The 20,250-nt window shown below is 35.7% G+C and overlaps 3 protein-coding genes and 1 pseudogene across 3 annotated transcripts in view; 1 reads left to right on the top strand and 3 right to left on the bottom strand.

The window, feature by feature from the left end:
• The window catches only part of LOC125825043 (uncharacterized), a 2,543-nt gene extending 1,058 nt beyond the window's left edge, over positions 1–1,485 (bottom strand). The window contains exon 1 of the mRNA XM_049504392.1: positions 1,451–1,485. The gene's annotated coding sequence lies outside the window, so the exon portion shown is untranslated. The remainder of the gene's footprint in view (positions 1–1,450) is intronic.
• LOC125825041 (uncharacterized protein At2g39795, mitochondrial) overlaps positions 1–6,642 on the bottom strand; it is a 26,628-nt gene extending 19,986 nt beyond the window's left edge. Inside the window, exon 1 of the mRNA XM_049504390.1 lies at positions 6,638–6,642. The gene's annotated coding sequence lies outside the window, so the exon portion shown is untranslated. The remainder of the gene's footprint in view (positions 1–6,637) is intronic.
• On the bottom strand, positions 3,097–5,317 carry LOC125825040 (transmembrane 9 superfamily member 11-like; annotated as a pseudogene).
• Positions 6,045–20,250, top strand: LOC125825039 (trafficking protein particle complex II-specific subunit 120 homolog). Its single transcript, XM_049504389.1, has 10 exons — positions 6,045–6,581; positions 8,029–8,235; positions 8,353–8,535; positions 9,809–9,918; positions 11,112–11,171; positions 12,388–12,673; positions 14,080–14,372; positions 16,732–17,609; positions 18,576–19,487; positions 19,774–20,250. Exons 1-10 carry the CDS (start codon positions 6,171–6,173, stop codon positions 19,992–19,994), a joined length of 3,561 nt encoding a protein of 1,186 aa, XP_049360346.1. The 5' UTR covers positions 6,045–6,170; the 3' UTR covers positions 19,995–20,250.

Genomic DNA, 20,250 nt, shown 5'->3' with positions numbered 1-20,250 from the left:
AAATGATTAACTTATTCTATCAAAATCAATTGTTGTTCCCAGTAAACTTATTAATGGTGACAATACGGATGAAGTAGCAGAAAGGATGTTAAAATCTCACTGGAACGGATATTGCATTGATAGGATACAAGAAGCAGTATAGGGAAATCGTCCCCGTCCGTCTTATGTGGTTTACTGAATGCACACCCATTTAAAAAAGTTAAACACCAAAGATATAGTTTGGGTAGGTGGTGAGGGGTGGACAAGGAAGTCGAAGTTGAGCGCATTTGGTGCAACAAAGCCTATCTACAAATCAAACAGCCTAAAGAGATTCAACCTAGATAATTTGAAATGTCTTCTGTTTGTAGTACTTGTGCATCCACAACAAATACCTGTTTCTCATTAGTCAGCACGCTAGAAAGCATAAACTTGCTGGAAGCTGAATATGTTGTCGCACAAGCTATTTGGCAAATAGACCATTACATTCTACCGCCATTTATTTCTACGTCAACAGAAGAGTTGCTTCAAATACCTTTTCCTATTTGTCAGCACACTAAAAAAGCAGCATTAACTTGCTGGAAGATGTACATGTTGTCGCAAGCTACTTGGCAAATGGACCATTACATTCTACCACCAATTATTTCTAAGTCAAGAGAAGTGTTGTTTCAAATACCTTTTCCTATTTGTCAGCACACTAAAAAAGCAGCATTAACTTGCTGGAAGATGTACATGTTGTCGCAAGCTACTTGGCAAATGGACCATTACATTCTACCACCATTTATTTCTAAGTCAAGAGAAGCGTTGTTTCAAATACCTTTTCCTATTTGTCAGCACACTAAAAAAGCAGCATTAACTTGCTGGAAGCTGAACATGTTGTCGCAAACTATTTTCAAATTATCAAATGAACCATTACATTCTATGTCTAGAGAAGAGTTGTTTCGGAGAAAGGCCTTCCTCGGATTAGTAGTTGTCAATGTATTTAGGTAGCCGTTCAAAATTTCAGAATATTTTTTCTAAAAGAAAGGAAAAGGAGATCTAAGCGGAATTCTTTCGATAAGGCTATAAGCTACCAGATGGAAATCACAGAGAACTTTCTTCAAACACATTACATGCATTAGAGTTATCAACATAAAAGTAATCCAAAACAAACACATAAGAGTTATCAATATATAATCACTCAATTCTAAACACATAACACTCGATCGTAAACAGATAATGAGTTATAATCAACATAGAATCACTAAATTGTAAACTACAAAAGCATCAATCAAAAAAAAAAAAAAACACGAACATATAAATAGCAACATTCAATTCCGCATTTTCTAACTATACGTTCCATTTCATAAAAAACGAAGCACCTAAAATGCGATTAACAAAGATAAAGCTGGTATCAACCTTCCCTTAGGTTAACCGGAAGCAACAAACGGAATAATAATGGGAACAAGGGTAAGAAAAAGAGGATTCTGGTTACCTGAGCTGAAGAAATCAGAGAGACAACCGGAAAGTCAATTACTACAACAAAAGATAGTAAAAGATTTAGTTCATCTTTAGCGCCTAATTTTGAGTTATTTATTGAATTAACAATACATACACGTACTTCACTGAGGTTCACAAGTTTTTGTGCCAGAGTTTGTTTTGCCGTAGTAAATTTTTATGTCATTTTAAATTAAAAGATTTGAATTATTTTTTTATTTATTTTGTAAGGGATTATAAAAGATTATTTTCATCGTGATGTAGGAGATATGACACTTGTAAATATGTTCTCTCAAATGCTCAAGTCAAATCTTGCCAAAAAAATTACCATTGTAGGTCGGTTGGTAGCCTTATAAGAAACAAATTATTCATATATTAATTTTTGTATGACTTGTACCGTTTGATAGATATAAAGAAAATAACGTATTCATGTATAAAATTAATACAACATTTGATTGACAAAGTTCAAAACTAATTAATATATGCATAAGTTATGAATGAATCTATATATTATTTTATACAAGATAGACAGAGATGAAATAACTTATACATGGATAACTAATACATGCATAAAATAATAATAGTACATAGATTCACTCATAATTAATTGGAAGAATTGTATGAAATAACAAACTATTAATTCAAATTAAATGTTATAGTCATAATTTCTTTTATTTGTAATTCACATCAAACATTTCATATTTTTTTGCCATCTCATTTGTATACCGAAATATACAAATGCATGACCTATTTGTATACCGAAATATACAAATGAAGGACCCATTTGTATACCGAAATATACAAATAGACCTAAATACATATATTTTTATGTATATGTATACCAAAATATACAGATTAATAGCCATAACAAACATAAAGTTTGTTATGAAGCGCAATTATACAAACTATAGTTATAACATACCAATATGGTTTTTATATTTGCTAAACCTAAAATTTACTCTTAATTAATTTCTACATTACTAATATCTGCATAACTCTAACCGATTACCAACCGACCATAGTGCATCTTTCCATCCTTATGAAACTTATATACTAAAACCAAATCTCTATATTTTTACTCCATAACGTTGCAATTTTAATAGTATTGTCACAACATATTGAAAACGAATTCGCCGAGAAAGTCACTATTGACCACGCGAGGTTGAATCTTTCCTAAACACAACAATAACAATATACTCAGTGTAATCTTAAGAGTAGAATGGTAGTGTGTGCGCAATCCTACACCTATCTAATATGAGTAGAGAGATTTTTTCTGATGTACCCTCGACTCAAGTCAGATATAAGGTAAAATATAACATCAATTTGATAAATCAAAGATAATGATTGATCTAATAGTTTACCAACATAGTATAAGGTTATGCAATGAAACAACAAACTCTAGTGGAGTCTTAAGTGTTCATAAGAAGTCTTTAAACAAAACATGAATAAGCATCTTGAAAACAATTCAAATATGTTTTTGAGAACTGAGAAGTCATATGTTGTGCCTGCAAATTCCTAGTTCTAGAATTAAACTTACACTATACACACACTCAGAATTTCTCAGTAACTGATCTTATTTCCTTTAAAATGTATGAAACAACATGACAATAAATTTGAAATATTTAGAAAAAAGTACTCTACCATAAAAGCTAGCAATATTTGCAAGTGGTTAACATTAGTCTCCACCTGATCTTCATGTTATCATCAATAGCATGGAAAATGGAACTCAAACAGGTCACCTTCTTCAATCTATCTTCACGGAAGAGAAGAGACGATGCACAAAGAAAAAAGACGTCAAGAACCCTATAGCACCAGTTGCTAGCATAACAGCAAGCGCCATTAAAAGCGAGTAGCCTAAGTATAGCACAGCCGAAACAGGTCCACTGAGGCTCTTGAGATCGAAAACAAGATAGTTGACGGAGTAGAAGAATATGTAGATTGCAACTGAGCCAGACGCGAAGAATGATTTCCACCACCATCTCCAATCTTCCATACAAAGATGCATATAAGTCAGGACCAAAGACACTTCAGCACAAACAACCACTAGCAGTATCAATACTACCAACAGAAAACCGAAAACATAGTAAACACGTCCGAGCCATATGCTAGACATGATGAAAAAGAGTTCAATAAACAGAGTTCCAAATGGCAGAGTTCCTGCTCCAATTACCAACACCCAAGTAGGAAATCTGTTTGATGGGATTTCACGAGGAATTTGATTGCTACGACAAGGGTACTCAAGGTGTGGAGCCTTTGTACCGATGAATCCACCTATGAGTGTAAGAGGCATGGAAATGCAAAACCACAACAACAACAGAACAATGTAAGTAGTGAAAGGAATTGCACCAGTGCTATGACTTCCCCATAAGAGGAAATTCAGAACAGTTAGTATAAGAAATGCAATTCCAGGACCAAAACAAGAAACTCTCCACGAAATCGAAAGCCATCCATTGGTATTACCAGCATTCAGTGTTTTCATTAGCCAAACAGCAACATAGCCAGCAATAATACCTAAGAACATGTAGAACAAAAGCATGCCAGTAATAAGTGTGCCTCGAGAGGCTGGAGACATAAATCCAAGAGCCGCGAATAATATTGTCACGACTGCCATTCCTAAAATACGACATCCATCAGCAACCATCATACTGAGGAGTTCTGCATTCTCCGGAACCCTGAAGACATCACCAACAACAAGTTTCCATCCTGATAACTCCTCATTTATTTGAGCTTGAGCCTCTTTGTCAAGCTCCTCGTAACGAGCTAGATCTCTTCGAATTGTCCTCAAGAAAATAATGAGAACTATCCCTGCTAAGAATGTAATAACCATCATGGAATTAAGAATCGAAAACCAATGAACTTTTGCACCTTCCATCTTCAAATATGCATCCCATCTTGATGGCCACTTAATGTCACTCTCCACAAAATTGACCTCATAACTATATACCAATGGCTTGCCCTCTTGGATCACCCCGGCTACAGTAGCTGGTTCACATTTAATAGGTGCAGTATACTTATCGTATCGTTTTAGATTCTTAAGCAAATCTATATTATGCTGAAAACTACAGGGGACAACTTCAAATCCAACAACCATGTAAGCCGGTGTGTCTATAACAGACTTATCATCCGTTGTAATTAACTCAACGCCATCTCCAGCCCCAATCACACCAGGCATAGTATTAGTCTTCTCATACTTATGAACCAACACAGTAAATTTCAAATGGTTGAACACATAATACACATCCTTAACCTTAATACCAACCGGATAACCCGTCCACCTAAGAAAGAATCCATCTTTGTTCATATACCGAATAGCAGGAAGATTATCAAGATTCAGATTAACTTGATACATCTCATCGATCCGTTCTTTCAAAACTTTGGATTCATCAACTGATAATGCATTTGTTTGACACAAAAACAACTCACTTTCGTTTACGTGCATTTTAAATCTATAAGGAGAGTTCTCAATTCTATCTCCCATAAGAAGCTCACCTAAGTTTTCAGCACTGTCTTTGACACCTTCTAAAGGTTTACAAAAAGGTAAACTGTAATATCCATAAGGTAATTCTGTATCAATTGAGGTCAAGGAATTTACTTTGACAGATAATTGATCACCTACATAATATTTGTGTGGGAAACTACCAGGTAGATAAAATCCACTAGCAAATTCAAGAAAAAAGGTACACAACAATAGACACTTCTTTAATTTATCCATCGATCGCCAAGTTTCGGATGAATTCTTAGAGATCTGAAAGATGAAAATGATTTAATTGAACCAAAAAGAAAACAGAAGATCTTGAAGAAATTTTTTCTTTTTTGATTGAAAACAATGCATGAAAGCATAAAATGTGTTAGATTCAATATACATGCATGGCACAATTGGATTTGGTCTATTTTGTTAGTGAATGATGAGAGAAAGGTGGGAATTTGTAACTAACTATTTATATGTCTGTGTTGTATGTTGGATTTGGGTCTATTTAGAGTTATGTCTTTTCAGCATATGCTAAATTTTATATATTCGAGGATTGTTTTTTTTATTTATATTGACTATGACGATCGGGCTAATCTGCACTCGCCTTTACTAATTTCATAGTGTATATTTGTTATTTCCCACTAGCTAAGTATTGAGAATTTTACTACCAAACTTGTTCATGGTAAAAGAAATGAGATCATAATTTTTTTTATCTTCGTTAAAATTTAAATCTAAATTTTTTCTCTAACTTCATTAACCATCAAACACACCTTTGGATGCATATACTACCAAAAAAAATGTTTTACAAGTTGAAAAATAATTGTTTTGATTGTATAGAAACACTACTTAATTAGTTGATTAGAATATTGTTCAAAGTTATTTTATTTATTTTTCAATTTTTTTGATATTCAAGTAAATTGAAGTTTAAATAATATTTTAAAATATTCAGTTTAATACAAGAGAATTATATAATCCTCGTGATTCAATTTGTTTATGTGATTTTAATTTGACACGAGATTTAAAAAATAAAGATAAACCTTTGAAATGTTAAAATTTAAAAAATCAATTAATTTGGTCTATTTCAATTTTTAAAAAAAGTCACAAAAAGAATTAAACCAATTTCTCAATTGTTGGGATTAAAAACCAATACTCCGTCCTATGCTTAACATCTGATCTAAAACCGCTTCGCCGGAGCTGCCAATCTCCACTTTCCACCTTCTCCGGCGATCATTTCCCGGCAGAGTTCGAAATGGAACCCGACGTGAGCATCGAAACAAGCTGTATGATCCGAGTAGCAGTTCTACCAATCGGATCTATAGCAATCCCTTTATTCCGCGACTACACTTCTATGCTAGTTCGTCACTACACAGTATCATTATCTTCCATCAGTTCATTCTACACAGAACATCAAAAATCTCCTTTCGCTCATCAACCTTGGGATTCCGGTAGCCTCCGGTTCAAATACATGGTCGGTGGTTCACCGGCTAGTCCTTGGGAAGATTTCCAATCCAATCGGAAAATTTTTGCCGTTATAGGCATTTGTCACTGTCCTTCTTCCCCTGATCTGCATTCTGTCATGGATCAGTTTGTGACCGCATGTAAGAGTTACTCGTCTTCAGTTGTTCAGCGTTGCTTCGCATTTTGCCCCGGTGACTCTCAGGTTCTAGTTCTGTTTGTCTTCTTCGATTGTTGGAACTGTTTGATACTATTTGATACATGTAACTGAGTAGGACCTAGCATATAAGCAGCTTATACCAACATAAATTAAACTTGGATATATCTTTATGTATCTAGAATAATTTGAAGAAAAGACTGTCTGGGAAAGATTTAATATTTGTAACGATAGGAACTGAATGCCTGTGCTATTTTTAAAAAAAAATTGTTATAAGGATGAAATCCACTTGTAGAATTAAGGTTTTGGGGATATTGAATTTAGAATTGTCACATCTGCTTTAGGACTTGGAGGATCATAAACTAGCAAGGAATTTACTCCAATTTTGCAGCAAATCATAGATACTTTATTGTTTTCACTTCTTTCTCAGTCAATTAATCAACTATGCCTCAAGTCTAAATCAATTGTGGTCAGGTATATGATTTTTTTATATTCATTCAGTTGTTTGACACTGCTTTGTATTTTTCCTGGCTATTCTTAGGTTTGAATTTTGTTTGTGTTCTTTGTTGTATAATTGATGGTTGGAAATGTTCTATTGCTGGTAGAGATTGGACTTGAATAGAGGAAATGGATATGGTCATTCAAAAAAAAAAGTCATACAGAGATTCATGTAACAACTCCAACTTAGTTGAATCCAACTTATTTGGGATTGAGACATAGCTGATTAATTGGTTACTAGATATTGGACATGTGAATTTCTGCAATATATATAAAATTGACTTGCAGAAAATTTGATCGAATTGAAAGTAATTAAATATGCTTTAGGGCTTTGAGGATCATAAGCTAGCAAACCATCTACTCCTTTGTGCAGAAACTACAGATACTTCAGTCTTGTCCTCTTTGTACCCCAAAAAGAGAAAAAGAAAAAAGAAACAGAAGTTATGTCAGTGCATACAATATGACTAGACTCTATTGTTTTATAAATCAATGAATCTTTCAGTTGCTCCACTGTTCCAAACTAATTGGGATAAGCGATCCGATATGTACACTCTATGTACTTGTAACTCTATTCAGGCCTATTTTTATTTGGATACACAGTAATATGTTTTCAAAGATAATTTAAGGATTATTGGAAATCAAATGTTCTCTAAGTCTCACTCTTACCCATACTCTCAACACACACTCACTAACAAACTGAAAAGATTCTTGGCGGATATGAATAGATAAGTATATATATGTGTGTCTGTGTGTTTGTGTGAGCACTCTTTTAAAGGATAGGCTTTTGAAAGCTCATATAACTTAATTTTTCATTATTTTCTTTTTGAATAATTAAATGCAGTGCTTCAGATACTTCTCTGGATGCATTCTTGAATGGATAATCAGTTTGCGTACTGTTAAGTTTGTGATCAAAAGCTCCGGACTGTCGGAGTGTCCTTGTTTTCAAGTTTGCTCTTTTCATGCATGACATGCCTAAAATGCATTTTTTATTGTGCAGCTAGAGGATGAAAGCTTCAAAGGGAGCAACTTAATTTTGTTTCCCCCAGCTGATCGTCAAACTCAAGAATTCCACTTGCAAACTATGATGCAAGATATTGCTGCCTCGTTGTTGATGAAATTTGAGAAATCAGTTCTTCAAGCAGAGTCTGGTGGAACTATTCTCAAGACACCTTTAGATTCCCAAGCGAGTCTTAGCTCAGAGGAGGTTCATATTTTAGGTGTTTTAAGGATTTATTTCTATAGTTATCTTGTTTAGTTTCTTGGTAGGATTTCATTACCATTTAAATTATTAACTTCTTGATTGCATTGGAGAACCTTATAGGTCATCAAGGCTAAAAAACGAAGATTGGGGCGTGCACAAAAAACTATCGGGGATTACTGTCTGTTGGCAGGGTCACCTGTTGATGCTAATGCCCATTATACAACTTCATTGGAGCTTGCTAGATTGACTGGAGACTTCTTTTGGTATGCTGGGGCAATGGAAGGCAGTGTTTGTGCACTGTTGGTGAGTATGAACATACTCTCAGTGATGTCAGTGCATCTTATTAGAAATTTAGTTCATAATCCACGAGAAGTCATTGCTTGACAAACATCTAATATAATCTGTACATCTTAGACTACATTTTGGAGTTGGAAACCATATTTGATACCTACACACCCACATATACTTCTTGATTTATTTTATCCACACGTGTTTGTCTACCAATGGGGAATGCTGTTTATCAGCTAAACATCTTCCAGAGCAAATCCCCAATTTTCTGTTCGTTCTTGTTCCTTTTTCCTTCTTCTTGGGGTGAGAAGAGGGAATTTTTTCTGGTATGGGGTGTAATTTATTAAATCAACGTATTCTCCAGTTTTGCTCGGTATTTTAAAATTCTGTTACCTGCTTGAGCCTGCATTCATGTAAGAACATGCATCTTTGTTTTCAAGGGGTTAAAAAAGAAAGGTATCATATCTGTCTTGTACTTTTTGTGTTATGGACCCTCTCAATCTTTCATAGTATTACTGTTTGCATGTAATGATCACAGTGCCTTTTTATCTACAGAGATGATTACCAATGATACTGTCTAAGAAAGGGACAGAAATTTCTTGTATGAATTTGAGAGGACACCATTAAGAGGGGGATTATTCTGTATATTCAAACCATGTTTTAGTCCTCACATCAAATTTAATTCTATAGTCAATCAGGTGTTGTAATTGAAATGACAACAATCAGTTAGGTTTATTGATATTGTTGGCTGGATATAGCTCCTGATAAGTATTGCAAACATACATCTGTTTGCAACTGAAGGCAATCAGTGTGTTCATGGATGAATATTGACCATATGTGTTTGTTTTATTTTGGATGTTTTGGGGTGGTGGAGCATATCTTTCAAATGAGACTAGAAAACATGGTTGCTAAGGTCCTGAGGAAGGATGAGGGAACATTGAGACTAGTAAAGGTATGGGATGCTCAAATTGTTCCAAGGTTTATGTGTTCTAACCTGTTCTGTGTTTCCTGTTGACAATCTATGGATGCCTCTATTACCTTTGATACAAACTAAAGTGGCAGGCACATAAAACTTGAATTAGAAGGAATGCTAACTTTTTGTGAAAAATGATGCAATATTGCAGATGTCAAAACCTCGAAATAGTAATACTTATTAAAGAGTTGAGTGCATTGTATATTGTGTTGCCATTTTGGCTCTTTCTTCTCAAGAGCTTATTCATTCTTAAAGTCACAAGTTCTTAGTTGTATATCCTTACTTGAATCTCATGGTTACTATTTTGATGATTAGATAGATCAAATGGGTCAGAGGGATCAAGTTCTAGATGATGAGATTAAAGACCGTTACAATAGTGTCATTTTGCATTACAGAAAGTCATTTATCCAAGACAATGCTCAAAGGTATATGTCTGTCTTTTAATCTTTCTATAGATGTAGTTACAACTTACATAAGCACCTTTATCATGATTTTTTTCTTATAATGATTGGGTATATAATTTGTATTTGCCATCCCTTTCTTTCTGATTCGCGCACAAGAGTTTGAGAGGGAAAACACTATCTTCTTTTTTCCGATGAAGTAAGTGATATCATTAAAAATGCATCAAGAAGATGCAGTAGTTACAAGATATGACATTGAAGCTTTCAAAAAATCTGGCACTTATACAAAAACTGTCTATGACAGAGTGAGGGAACTAATGAAGTCTAATAGTTGATCTGAACTATTAACTGGGAACAAACTGGACCAGCGATGTAACCCCAGGGAGAATAAAAGTGGACTTCAAATTATATTTCCATCTTAATTTTAGTAGTGTCACAGGATCCCTTGATAATGGATAAGTTGTAATCATTATGTTAGGAACCTGCAAGTCCTATGAAAGTAAAGTAAAAGGACTAAGTTGCTTATTTTGGTGGTGCAGCTATTCAGAAGTTCTTAATTTTAGTTTTGTTCGTAAAATGACTCAGTTCCCAAACCCTATTTTTGGTAGTTTAGCAGATCACAGAACAATTTAGTCACTTGTTTAGAAGTCTAGAACTCCATGATGCATGGCAAGTTACTGTGAAATCTATCATAATTTGCATGTTGAACAGCTTTGACAGATCGGTAGATGAACTAATAGTTGGAGGCTGACTCAGATAAACTTTTATGACTGAATGTGTGAGGAAAACTATGTTGTGTGGGGCAAATTACAAGAACTGTCCATAGGTTGTGAGGGATTGCCACCTTTCTATATTGAAGAAAAGCTTGAATTGCAAGCTTTTTTGTCAAAAACAAACAAGCAAAACAGTTAGCATGACATAAAACTAGTGATATGGATCTTTATCTTATGACCAAACTGTTTAACCATTAAAATTGTTCATATATAACAAAGAGCCATTGCTATGCCTTTTCTCCGTATGGCTCAGTTGTGGACTGTTGATTGAGATAATCCTCATTTTAGTAGGGGTTCAAAATGGATTTATTCTTCTTATCTTCTTTGTGGTATAAACTAGATGATTTCCCTTTTCAACTAGCGATAGGTCTATATTGCTTAATCTAAATTTCTGATTATTTTCTTATTCAGCATATATAACTGTTAATATTGTTTTTGGTGCAGAGTTTCTCCTCTAAGTTTTGAGCTCGAGGCTACTCTCAAATTAGCACGATACCTCTGCAGGTACTCTTAATAAAGATCAAATATAATTCTGGAATGATCTTCGTAACCAGTTTAGTTATGTTCTTTTCTTGATAAAAACCAGTTTAATAATGACTTGCAGCTATATTCTCAAAAAATAATGACTTGCAGCTACACTGTAAACTTGCTGTGTTCTCTCTGTTCTTTCCTTTTGACGTACTTATATGTTAATTGAGATCCTTTTGGGGAAGATATGTTTGTTGAGGTTTAACTTCTGAATGATGCCCAATTTATAAATTGTGAGATATGACACAAACTTGAAATTACCACACAAAAAAGAGCATGTTCGTATTCGAATAATCATAAGTAGCTCTTTTTGAGCATTAGTACTTGTCATAGAAAATCTGAAATTGCTTTGATATCAGTCAACTCGACTCAGGCCAAAATACTGCAACTGGGGTCACTTGCTAGCTTTAATGCGGTTCTTATCATTAGTTCACCTGGACTTTGCACTGTATATATTTGTTCATGAACCGAATAATTTGGTGGGATTTAATTAAGTATAGAGGTATGATGCTGTGCTTATGATTTACTGGCTACAGACTACGACCACGGCCCTCCAATAACTAGGTGGAGTGGGGTGAAGAGGAGAAGGTTTGATGGAGAGTGAAAAAGAAGTGAACTAAGAAATTTCTATATTCCAATTTTTTTTTTAAATGTTAAAAAAATTAAACTAACAAATTTCCACATTTAGCAAACAGCAGATTTTGTTTCCCTCGAACTTGCTTCTGTTTGTGATTAATCTAGGTTACTCATTAAGTCTAAGCTACAGAAATATGTTCCTCAACAGTTATGAACTTCAGTTTTTGTAGAAAATGAGAACCAATAAAACTGATGATGTATCTGAATTCAAATCACATCGCCTTTACAAAAAATGTTCAAATCAATGGTATAAACAAAAAATAAAATAAATATTAGTACCTAAATCTGCAACATACAAGTAGCTTCATCTCTTCAGACTAAAATAATGCCTTCTGTATATCTTTTGCTTATCTGCTGTAGTTCATCAAAGAGAAGCCAATGATACCTCGCTTTTTCAAAATGCATCTTGTTTCCAGATGACTTCAAACTTTTTGGAGAAATCTGGAAGATCGTGATGTAATATTACTTAGAAGAAGAGCTACTTCTGTCATCTAGATCTTCTTGAGCAGTTTTTGACTTTTACTTTCCTTGTTTTTTGTTCTTGTTGGTTTGGCAGAAAGGAGTTGGCCAAGGAAGTGGTTGGTTTGTTGACTACGGCTGCTGATGGAGCAAAATCTTTGATTGATGCTAGTGACAGATTGATATTATTCATTGAAATAGCTCGCCTCTTTGGGACTCTTGGTTATCACCGAAAGGCTGCTTTTTTCTCAAGGCAGGTGGCTCAGCTATACTTGCAACAAGAAAATCGGTTGGCTGCTATCAGTTCAATGCAAGTACTGGCAATGACCACACAAGCTTATCGTGTTCAAAGTAGAGCCTCTACTGACCATGCTCTTTATCAGGTGACTCAAAAATTCATATTGTTTTTCATGATGCAACAAACAGATTACATGCAGGGCTTCACTTTGAGTTGCACCCTACAGTCCTGCTCCTTCTGGTTCTTAGGGGGGAAGGACACAAACACGTTGTACTGGCTTTTAAAGAAGCAAAAATCTTTCTACAGTATGGGTTGGGAACTGTTTTTGTTCACATACTTGATCCGATATAATTGGTTGTACAAAGTCTTCATAACTTTTCCAATGAACTGTCTTCTCAGGCTTATGAAACATGCATTTCAAATAATGAATACTTTCTTTGGGCGTGTCAATTGAAGACGGAATATAGATCTGTCACCACCTGCAGTTCCATAATAACTTTGGCGAATGACTGAGAAAACAATTACTCCCTCCATCCCAATTTATGTAACACCCCTTTCCTTTTTAGTCTGTCCCCAAAAAAATGTCATCTTACTATAATTATTAGAAATTTCACTTTAAAATTCTCCATGATTTACAACCACACAAATATCTAAGGATTGTTTTAGACCACAAGTTAAAAAGGTCTTCCTTTTTTTCTTAAACACTGTGCAGCGCCACATAAAATGGGACGGAGGGAGTAATTTATTTTATTCATCAGTAGGAGGTTTCCATGTGAATACAAAGAAAAATCAATGGGAAGTCATTGAATATATGGCAAAAAGGATATAATGTTTTGATTTACTAGCATTGTGTTATGTTGCACCAAAGTATATGGGTAGTGAGAAACTGGACATTCACAGAAATTCTCTTAAAATTGTTTATCGACGGGTTTTGGTTTGTAGTGTTGCTGACGTGATCCTTGAGAGAAAATGTAGTGTCACAGCTATCTACTTGATGGATTAATATTTCCTCAAACATTTAAAATTTCAAATGCCCAAGCATTCAGGATAGAGTGCATAATTTTGTATTTACAAGGAGGGGCACTTAAATTTTGTCTACTGGAATTGGTGTACCTCCTATGGCATATAGCATGACTTGGATCCATAACATAATGGAGATTTGATACTGTCATAAAAACTTCTTGAAAATGCATATCAAGATAGGACGATGCAGTTTCCAAAGGAATTCATGTGGCTTGCTGTGGGAATCTGCAGTTCAGTGCTTCAATTTTGGAGATATTAGACTAGATTAAACTATCATTATCAGTTATGGTATGATTTATAGTGAAAGCTAGAGTCTGTATGCGGATTCATCTTGGCTGTCAGTCATATACATCGGATCAATGGCTTTTTTAGCAGATCTTGTCTGTGCACATTTTAGATTATTTTGGAGTCAAAATACATGCTAAGTGAATGTGTCATGAGCGTCTTTATCATAGTTTCTTTTAACTCACCCTGGTGTCAATAAAAGAGTTAACATTTATTTTCTGTCTCTCTTCATTATATATGAAGGAAAGTGGACAAAATCATGCTGATGGTGGAAAAGCGCATCACAATTGGATAGTATCACTATTTGAATCTCAATGGAGTAGCATTCAAATGGTTGTTCTGAGGGAAATACTTCTATCAGCTGTTCGTGGTGGAGATCCTCTTACTGCATGGAGTGCAGCAGCACGTCTTCTTAGGTCCTATTATCCTCTTATTACACCTGCTGGGCAAAATGGTCTTGCAAGTGCACTTTCAAATGCATCTGAGAGACTTCCCTCAGGAACTCGCTGTGCTGATCCTGCATTGCCTTTTATAAGGTATTGCTTGTAAAGTATAGCAAAGCTTCTTATGTGATGGAGATTCTTATATTTTCTGTTATAGAGTAGTCTGTCTCTTCATAATTAAGCAAAAATTTCAGCTCAGCTGTTTTTTTCATCTTGTCTCAAAGCTGGTAAATTCCCCTCATTTCTAGAGGCAGGGGTACAGGAAGCTGGTGTCTTATTCTTTGGCACGCACTAGCCAGTTGTTACATTGAACTGTATGGTTCCAAATACCCAAGCATCAAAGTAGGAAATAGATTGTTTTGTACACGGAAACCATGTAAATCACCTTGTTCTGCACTTTGTATTTTTTAGATGTTAGATGGCACATTGCCCTATGCCAGATGGGGAAGCTTGGGGTCCTTGTACTATATGTCATTGCTGGTGTCTAATTTTCACAAAATTCTGCTTTTTCCTGTGTTTGATGTAATATGACGTGCAAAAAGAGAAGTTCGTTTAAGTCATGTCACTAAATTGCCAAAGAAGGTTTTTGATTCATTTGTTTATTTGGTGTCAAGAAAATGTTCTCTTTTGTATAGATAGCTGGATTGATACTTGTGTATGATTAATGCTATACCTTCTGTAAAGACGATAACGTTTCAGTGTGACATGAATTAAAATGATTTTAATTGTCAGAAGAAATTGTTTCACTGGCTTGTGTATGTGCTAGACCATTAGCAGTTGATGAAAGATTTAAGTTGTACGCCAGTGATGGACTCATCCTGTGCCCATGTCGAGTAAGGGTAAGTTTGAAAAGCAGACTATCAGGACAGATCAGCTAACCTAATGATCTGTAGCAGCTATTTCCCTCTCCTGGTGGCTATAAGTGGAGAATAGAAACTGAGATGAGATGTATCAATAGAAAATAGGAGCTGAAATATCATCTGAGTTGTGATTCTAGCTTTTATCTTGGTAATGTCAGACTTATGTTTGTCATTTGTGGCCTTTCTGTTATCTCTGATGAAGAAAAGGATGAAACAAATGGTATTTCTATAAAGGATATCTTTTAATAGTCTACATGGATCTTTTGATATTGTTTGCTTTCCTCGATTCCTATTTTGGTTTTCTGTTTGTGGGTTGCTTATGTTGCCCCTCAACTAGATGCTTAGGGTGTGTTCGGTATGATGGAAAATGTTTTCTTGGAAAAGATGTGGGTTTATTACTTATTTTCTTGTGTTCAGTATGCAAGCAAAAAATAATATCCTAAAAGCATTTGTATAGAATCTAGACATATACTATAGGAGGTGAAGGTGGAAGGTAGGGGGTGGGGGTAGGGGTGAAGATGAGGTGTGTTGGAAGGTGAGGAGGACACTATCAATGTGAAATGTCACTTGTGTAACTTGTTTTCCTACTTCCATTAGGGAAGTCATTTTCCTCATTTTAAAGGAACTTATTTTCCTAGAGAAAATATTCTCCAAAAATTTTGACCTACCAAACATGAGAAAATCAGAATATTTTCTGGAAAATATTTTCCTCCATACAGAACACACCGTAGAAGTGTTTGGTTCTCCTCTTGCAGTGTTATATCATCTTTTATTGTGTATGAGACGAGCAAAGGAGGAATAGGTAGAGTAAATGAACTGAGCTTACCAATTCAGAAAGATGTACTGATATGGTAGTTGTCTTTCTTGCTTCATTCTTTTCAGTTTCTAATCCAAGCATCCATGTATATGTAAATTTAGAGTGAGATGTTCTATGTTGAATCAGAAGTATGTTGGCGATGCTGGTATTTCTTCAGGGTTTTTTGTATTAGACACTGCTAACTAGATCTTGCTTGAAAGATACTCAAATTGCCTTTGTAAAGGCTGGTGTAACTTCAGCGTTTATTGTATTGCACATTACTAACTAGATCAGGCTTGAAAGATTCTCAAATTACCTGTTTTTAGTCCAATACATGTATTGACCATATCTTCAGCATATAATTAGGAGTTTACCAATAAGCTCATAAAAATTAGAACAATTCTAACTCCGTCAGGTATGGCCTTATATTATCATAAAAACTATTCTTTTGATGTATTCCTGTAGCTAACATACTATTATTAATGGTGGTAAACTTGCAAAGGATTATTTGGAACTTTTTTCACTAGTCTCCCCAGAAAGCAGTAAATTTAATCTGATTCAATCTTCATAGTTCCCTCAGATTTTACAATTATTAGTTTTGCTGTTTCAGAATGATCTTTCTGCATACTGATACTCTAAATTTTATGGTGTCTACAGTTGCTGGCTTATTTCTTTCTTCAGACTGATACTGTTCTGTGTTTTATGGTGTCTGCAATTGCTGACCTTATCATCAGAGTTTTTTTTTTCTTTTTTCACAAAAGCCTAATTTTCCTCTCCTCAATACATATGCTCCCAGGTTGCATTCTTTTCCACTTCATTCCTCCCAACAGGACATAGTAAAACGTAATCATGGGAGAGATGATTGGTGGGCAGGGTCTGCTCCTTCAGGACCTTTTATTTACACTCCTTTCAGCAAAGGGGAGCCAAGTCAAAGCAGTAAGCAGGAGCTGATTTGGGTTGTGGGTGAAGCAGTACAAGTGTTCGTTGAGTTGGCAAATCCTTGTGGTTTTGATTTGAAGGTGGATAGTATATATCTATCTGTTCATTCTGGAAATTTTGATGCTTTTCCCATCAGTGTTAGTCTGCCTCCTAATTCCTCCAAAGTGATTGCATTATCTGGAATTCCTACTGAAGTAGGTTCATTAAAAATTCCAGGATGCATAGTTCATTGCTTTGGTGTTATCACTGAACATTATTTTAAAGATGTGGATAATCTTCTAGTGGGAGCAGCTCAAGGACTTGTGCTGTCTGACCCTTTCCGCTGTTGTGGGTCACCAAAGTTGAAAAATGTTACGGTTCCAAATATTTCGGTGGTCCCCCCGCTGCCATTGCTTATATCACGTGTTGTGGGTAGTGATGGTGCTATAATTTTATGTGAAGGAGAGATTCGTGAAGTACAGATAAGCGTGGCCAATGCAGGTACAGTTCCAATAGAGCAAGCCCACATCTCATTATCTGGGAAAAATCAAGATTCAATCCAGTTAATTGTTTATGAAACCTTGAAGTCTTCCCTTCCTTTGAAGCCCGGTGCTGAAGTAAGAATACCTGTCACTTTAAAGGCTTGGCAGCTCGGATTTTTGGATCCAGCTGCTGCTCCTGGTAAGAACATATCTGGAAGCACCGGGAGGCAAGTCAAGGATGGATGCAGTCCTGTGCTGCTGATCCACTATGCGGGTGAGCATTCAAATACTGATTGTTGCAGGTTATGTGATAGACTAGGAAAATGAAGCACTGTGAACTTGGGATGCTGCATCCTGGTTCTACGATTTGACATATATCAGTGCAACAAGCTGGGAAAGTCCCTGCTCTCTAGGAGCCCCTCTTGTTTGTGTTGCTTTCCCATCAATTTTGAGGGGTCCTGTTTTTTCTTTGTTTCCATATGACTCAGAATGTACACAATGCATGTGGATTTGGATATGGATGTTGATATGACTATTCTTTTTAATTTTTCTTGCATTGCCACTTGTTTTTGCAATCTGGAAGGGTCAGTCAGGCTGGTGGTGAGCTTCAGCACCAACATGAGAATCATATTTGTTTAGGATGAAAATTGAGAGAGATAAATGTTAGGGATCAAATCAAATATTGGCCACGAAATTGGGAACAAAGATAGAAATTACGCTGTGGGTATACATGGAATATTTTTGCACAATACTAGGAGACAACGTAAAATGATGGAAGTGTAGGATGTCAATTAGTTGGTCACTAATCATGACATGATTACGTGCAGAAGAATTTTAGTTAGAGAACATTGTGCAGCATGGGATGAGATTTTATTTGTTTTGACTTTTCGTTTTGTTTTTGAAATGTATTAGCCTCATGCTTTAGTCAGACATTTGAGGTTCATGATTTAGACTGATGTTTACCTGCCAATTTTTGTTGTTATGATTTATTACTATTTGGATTCTCTAACTGGTTATCAGTAACAGCCTCTCTACCTCATAGGTAGGGGTAAGGCTGCATACTCACCACACTCCCCAGACCCCACTTGTTGGATTTCATGAACATCTAATTGTATTACCTAATGATTTGCTACTCTTGTTGTCCATTAACTCATCCTGGATATTTAGATTCACTAACTGGTGTTTGGGGCTGGGTAGCATAGAATTTCTTCTATATTGACTGATCTACTTCTCTTATCAGGTCCACTTACTTATGCTGGAGGAGATGCATCAACAAATGGATCTATTCCTCCTGGTAGGCGCTTGGTCGTTCCCCTTAATATATGTGTTTCACAGGGATTATCTCTTATGAAGGCCCGTTTGTTATCAATGGAGATCCCTGCTCATGTTGGTGAGGATCATTCAAAAGTTCAAGTGGAAACCAGTTCTGCTGAAGGATCCCCTCGTACTGATAGGTTCATGAAAATTGATCCTTACAGAGGAAGTTGGGGCCTGTGTTTCCTCGAGCTTGAGTTATCCAATCCGACTGATGTTGTCTTTGAGATTGGTGTGTCTGTCAATATGGAGGATTCGAACACTGAGGAGAATCCTGAGTATGATTATCCTAAAACTAGGATTGACAGAGATTACACTGCCAGGGTGCTAATACCATTAGAACATTTTAAGTTGCCGGTTCTTGATGGTACTTTCCTGGTTAAGGAGTCTCAAATGAATGGGACCGCTACTAGAAAATCAAGCTTCTCTGAGAAAAGTAGCAAAGCTGAACTTAATGCTTCCATCAAAAAATTAATTTCTAAAATCAAAGTCAGGTGGCAATCTGGCCGAAACAATTCAGGAGAACTAAACATAAAAGACGCAATACAGGCTGCGCTTCAATCATCCATGATGGATGTATTACTACCTGATCCATTGACCTTTGGGTTTAGGTGTGGCAATAATACTTCGCAAGATTTTGCTGACCTTAATTTGGATGAAGGATCTAATATTCAGGGTGCACGTAAAGGTTCAGTAAGAGCTCATGACACGACACCAGTAGAAGTGCTGGTTCGCAATAATACCAAGGAAATGATTAGAGTCAGTCTTAGCATCACATGCAGAGATATAGCTGGGGAGAACTGCGTCGAGGGTGATAAAGCGACAGTGCTATGGGCAGGTACTAGTCTAAAACGTTACTCGTTTCCATCTCCATTTTCTTGTTAAAATACCTCTGTAATTTTGTATCTGCATGTGTATCATTTAAGCATTTGCTTTTAGAATAATATTTTTTGCTTATGTACCGAACACGAAAAAATAAGCCAGAAACCCACTTATTTTCGTAGAAAACATTTCCCTTCGTACCAAACACATCCTAAGAGAGCAACTATACGCATGATGTGTAATTGAAGACCAAACTTACTCTTGATCTGATATGTGTATTGACCTTTCTTGATCTTTTTTAGGTGTTCTGAATGGTGTCACCATGGAGGTACCTCCATTGAAGGAATATAGACATTCGTTCTCCTTGTATTTCCTGGTTCCAGGTGAGTACACACTATTAGCTGCTGCTGTGATTGATGATGCTAATGAAATGCTCCGAGCCAGAGCAAGAGCTACTTCATGTGATGAGTCCATATTTTGTCGTGGGCCACCGTTCCATATCCGAGTGAATGGGACTATGTGATGTCCTTATTGAAGTGTCCATAGTTTACTAAACCAGGTGAAACTTTCCAGCCTCAACTATTTGTAGAACTTGTTATTTGCACTTGGTATTTCTTGTAATTCCTCCTTATATAGAGTTCCATTTTGTTTAGGAGAAAACTGTATCACTCAGTTTCCAATTGATATTCAATAGGATTCTACAGTGATTTGTAAAGCTGTACTGTTCAATCAAGAGCTGGACATTTATTCCTGCAATTTACAGCTTTATGATTTTGTTG

This window comes from Solanum verrucosum, unplaced genomic scaffold (genome assembly GCF_900185275.1).
Source record: "Solanum verrucosum unplaced genomic scaffold, falcon-dt-bn FXZP01000086.1, whole genome shotgun sequence".
NCBI lineage: Eukaryota > Viridiplantae > Streptophyta > Magnoliopsida > Solanales > Solanaceae > Solanum > Solanum verrucosum.
Note: the sequence above shows the minus strand (reverse complement) of the source record. Positions and strands in the feature narration are given on the sequence as shown.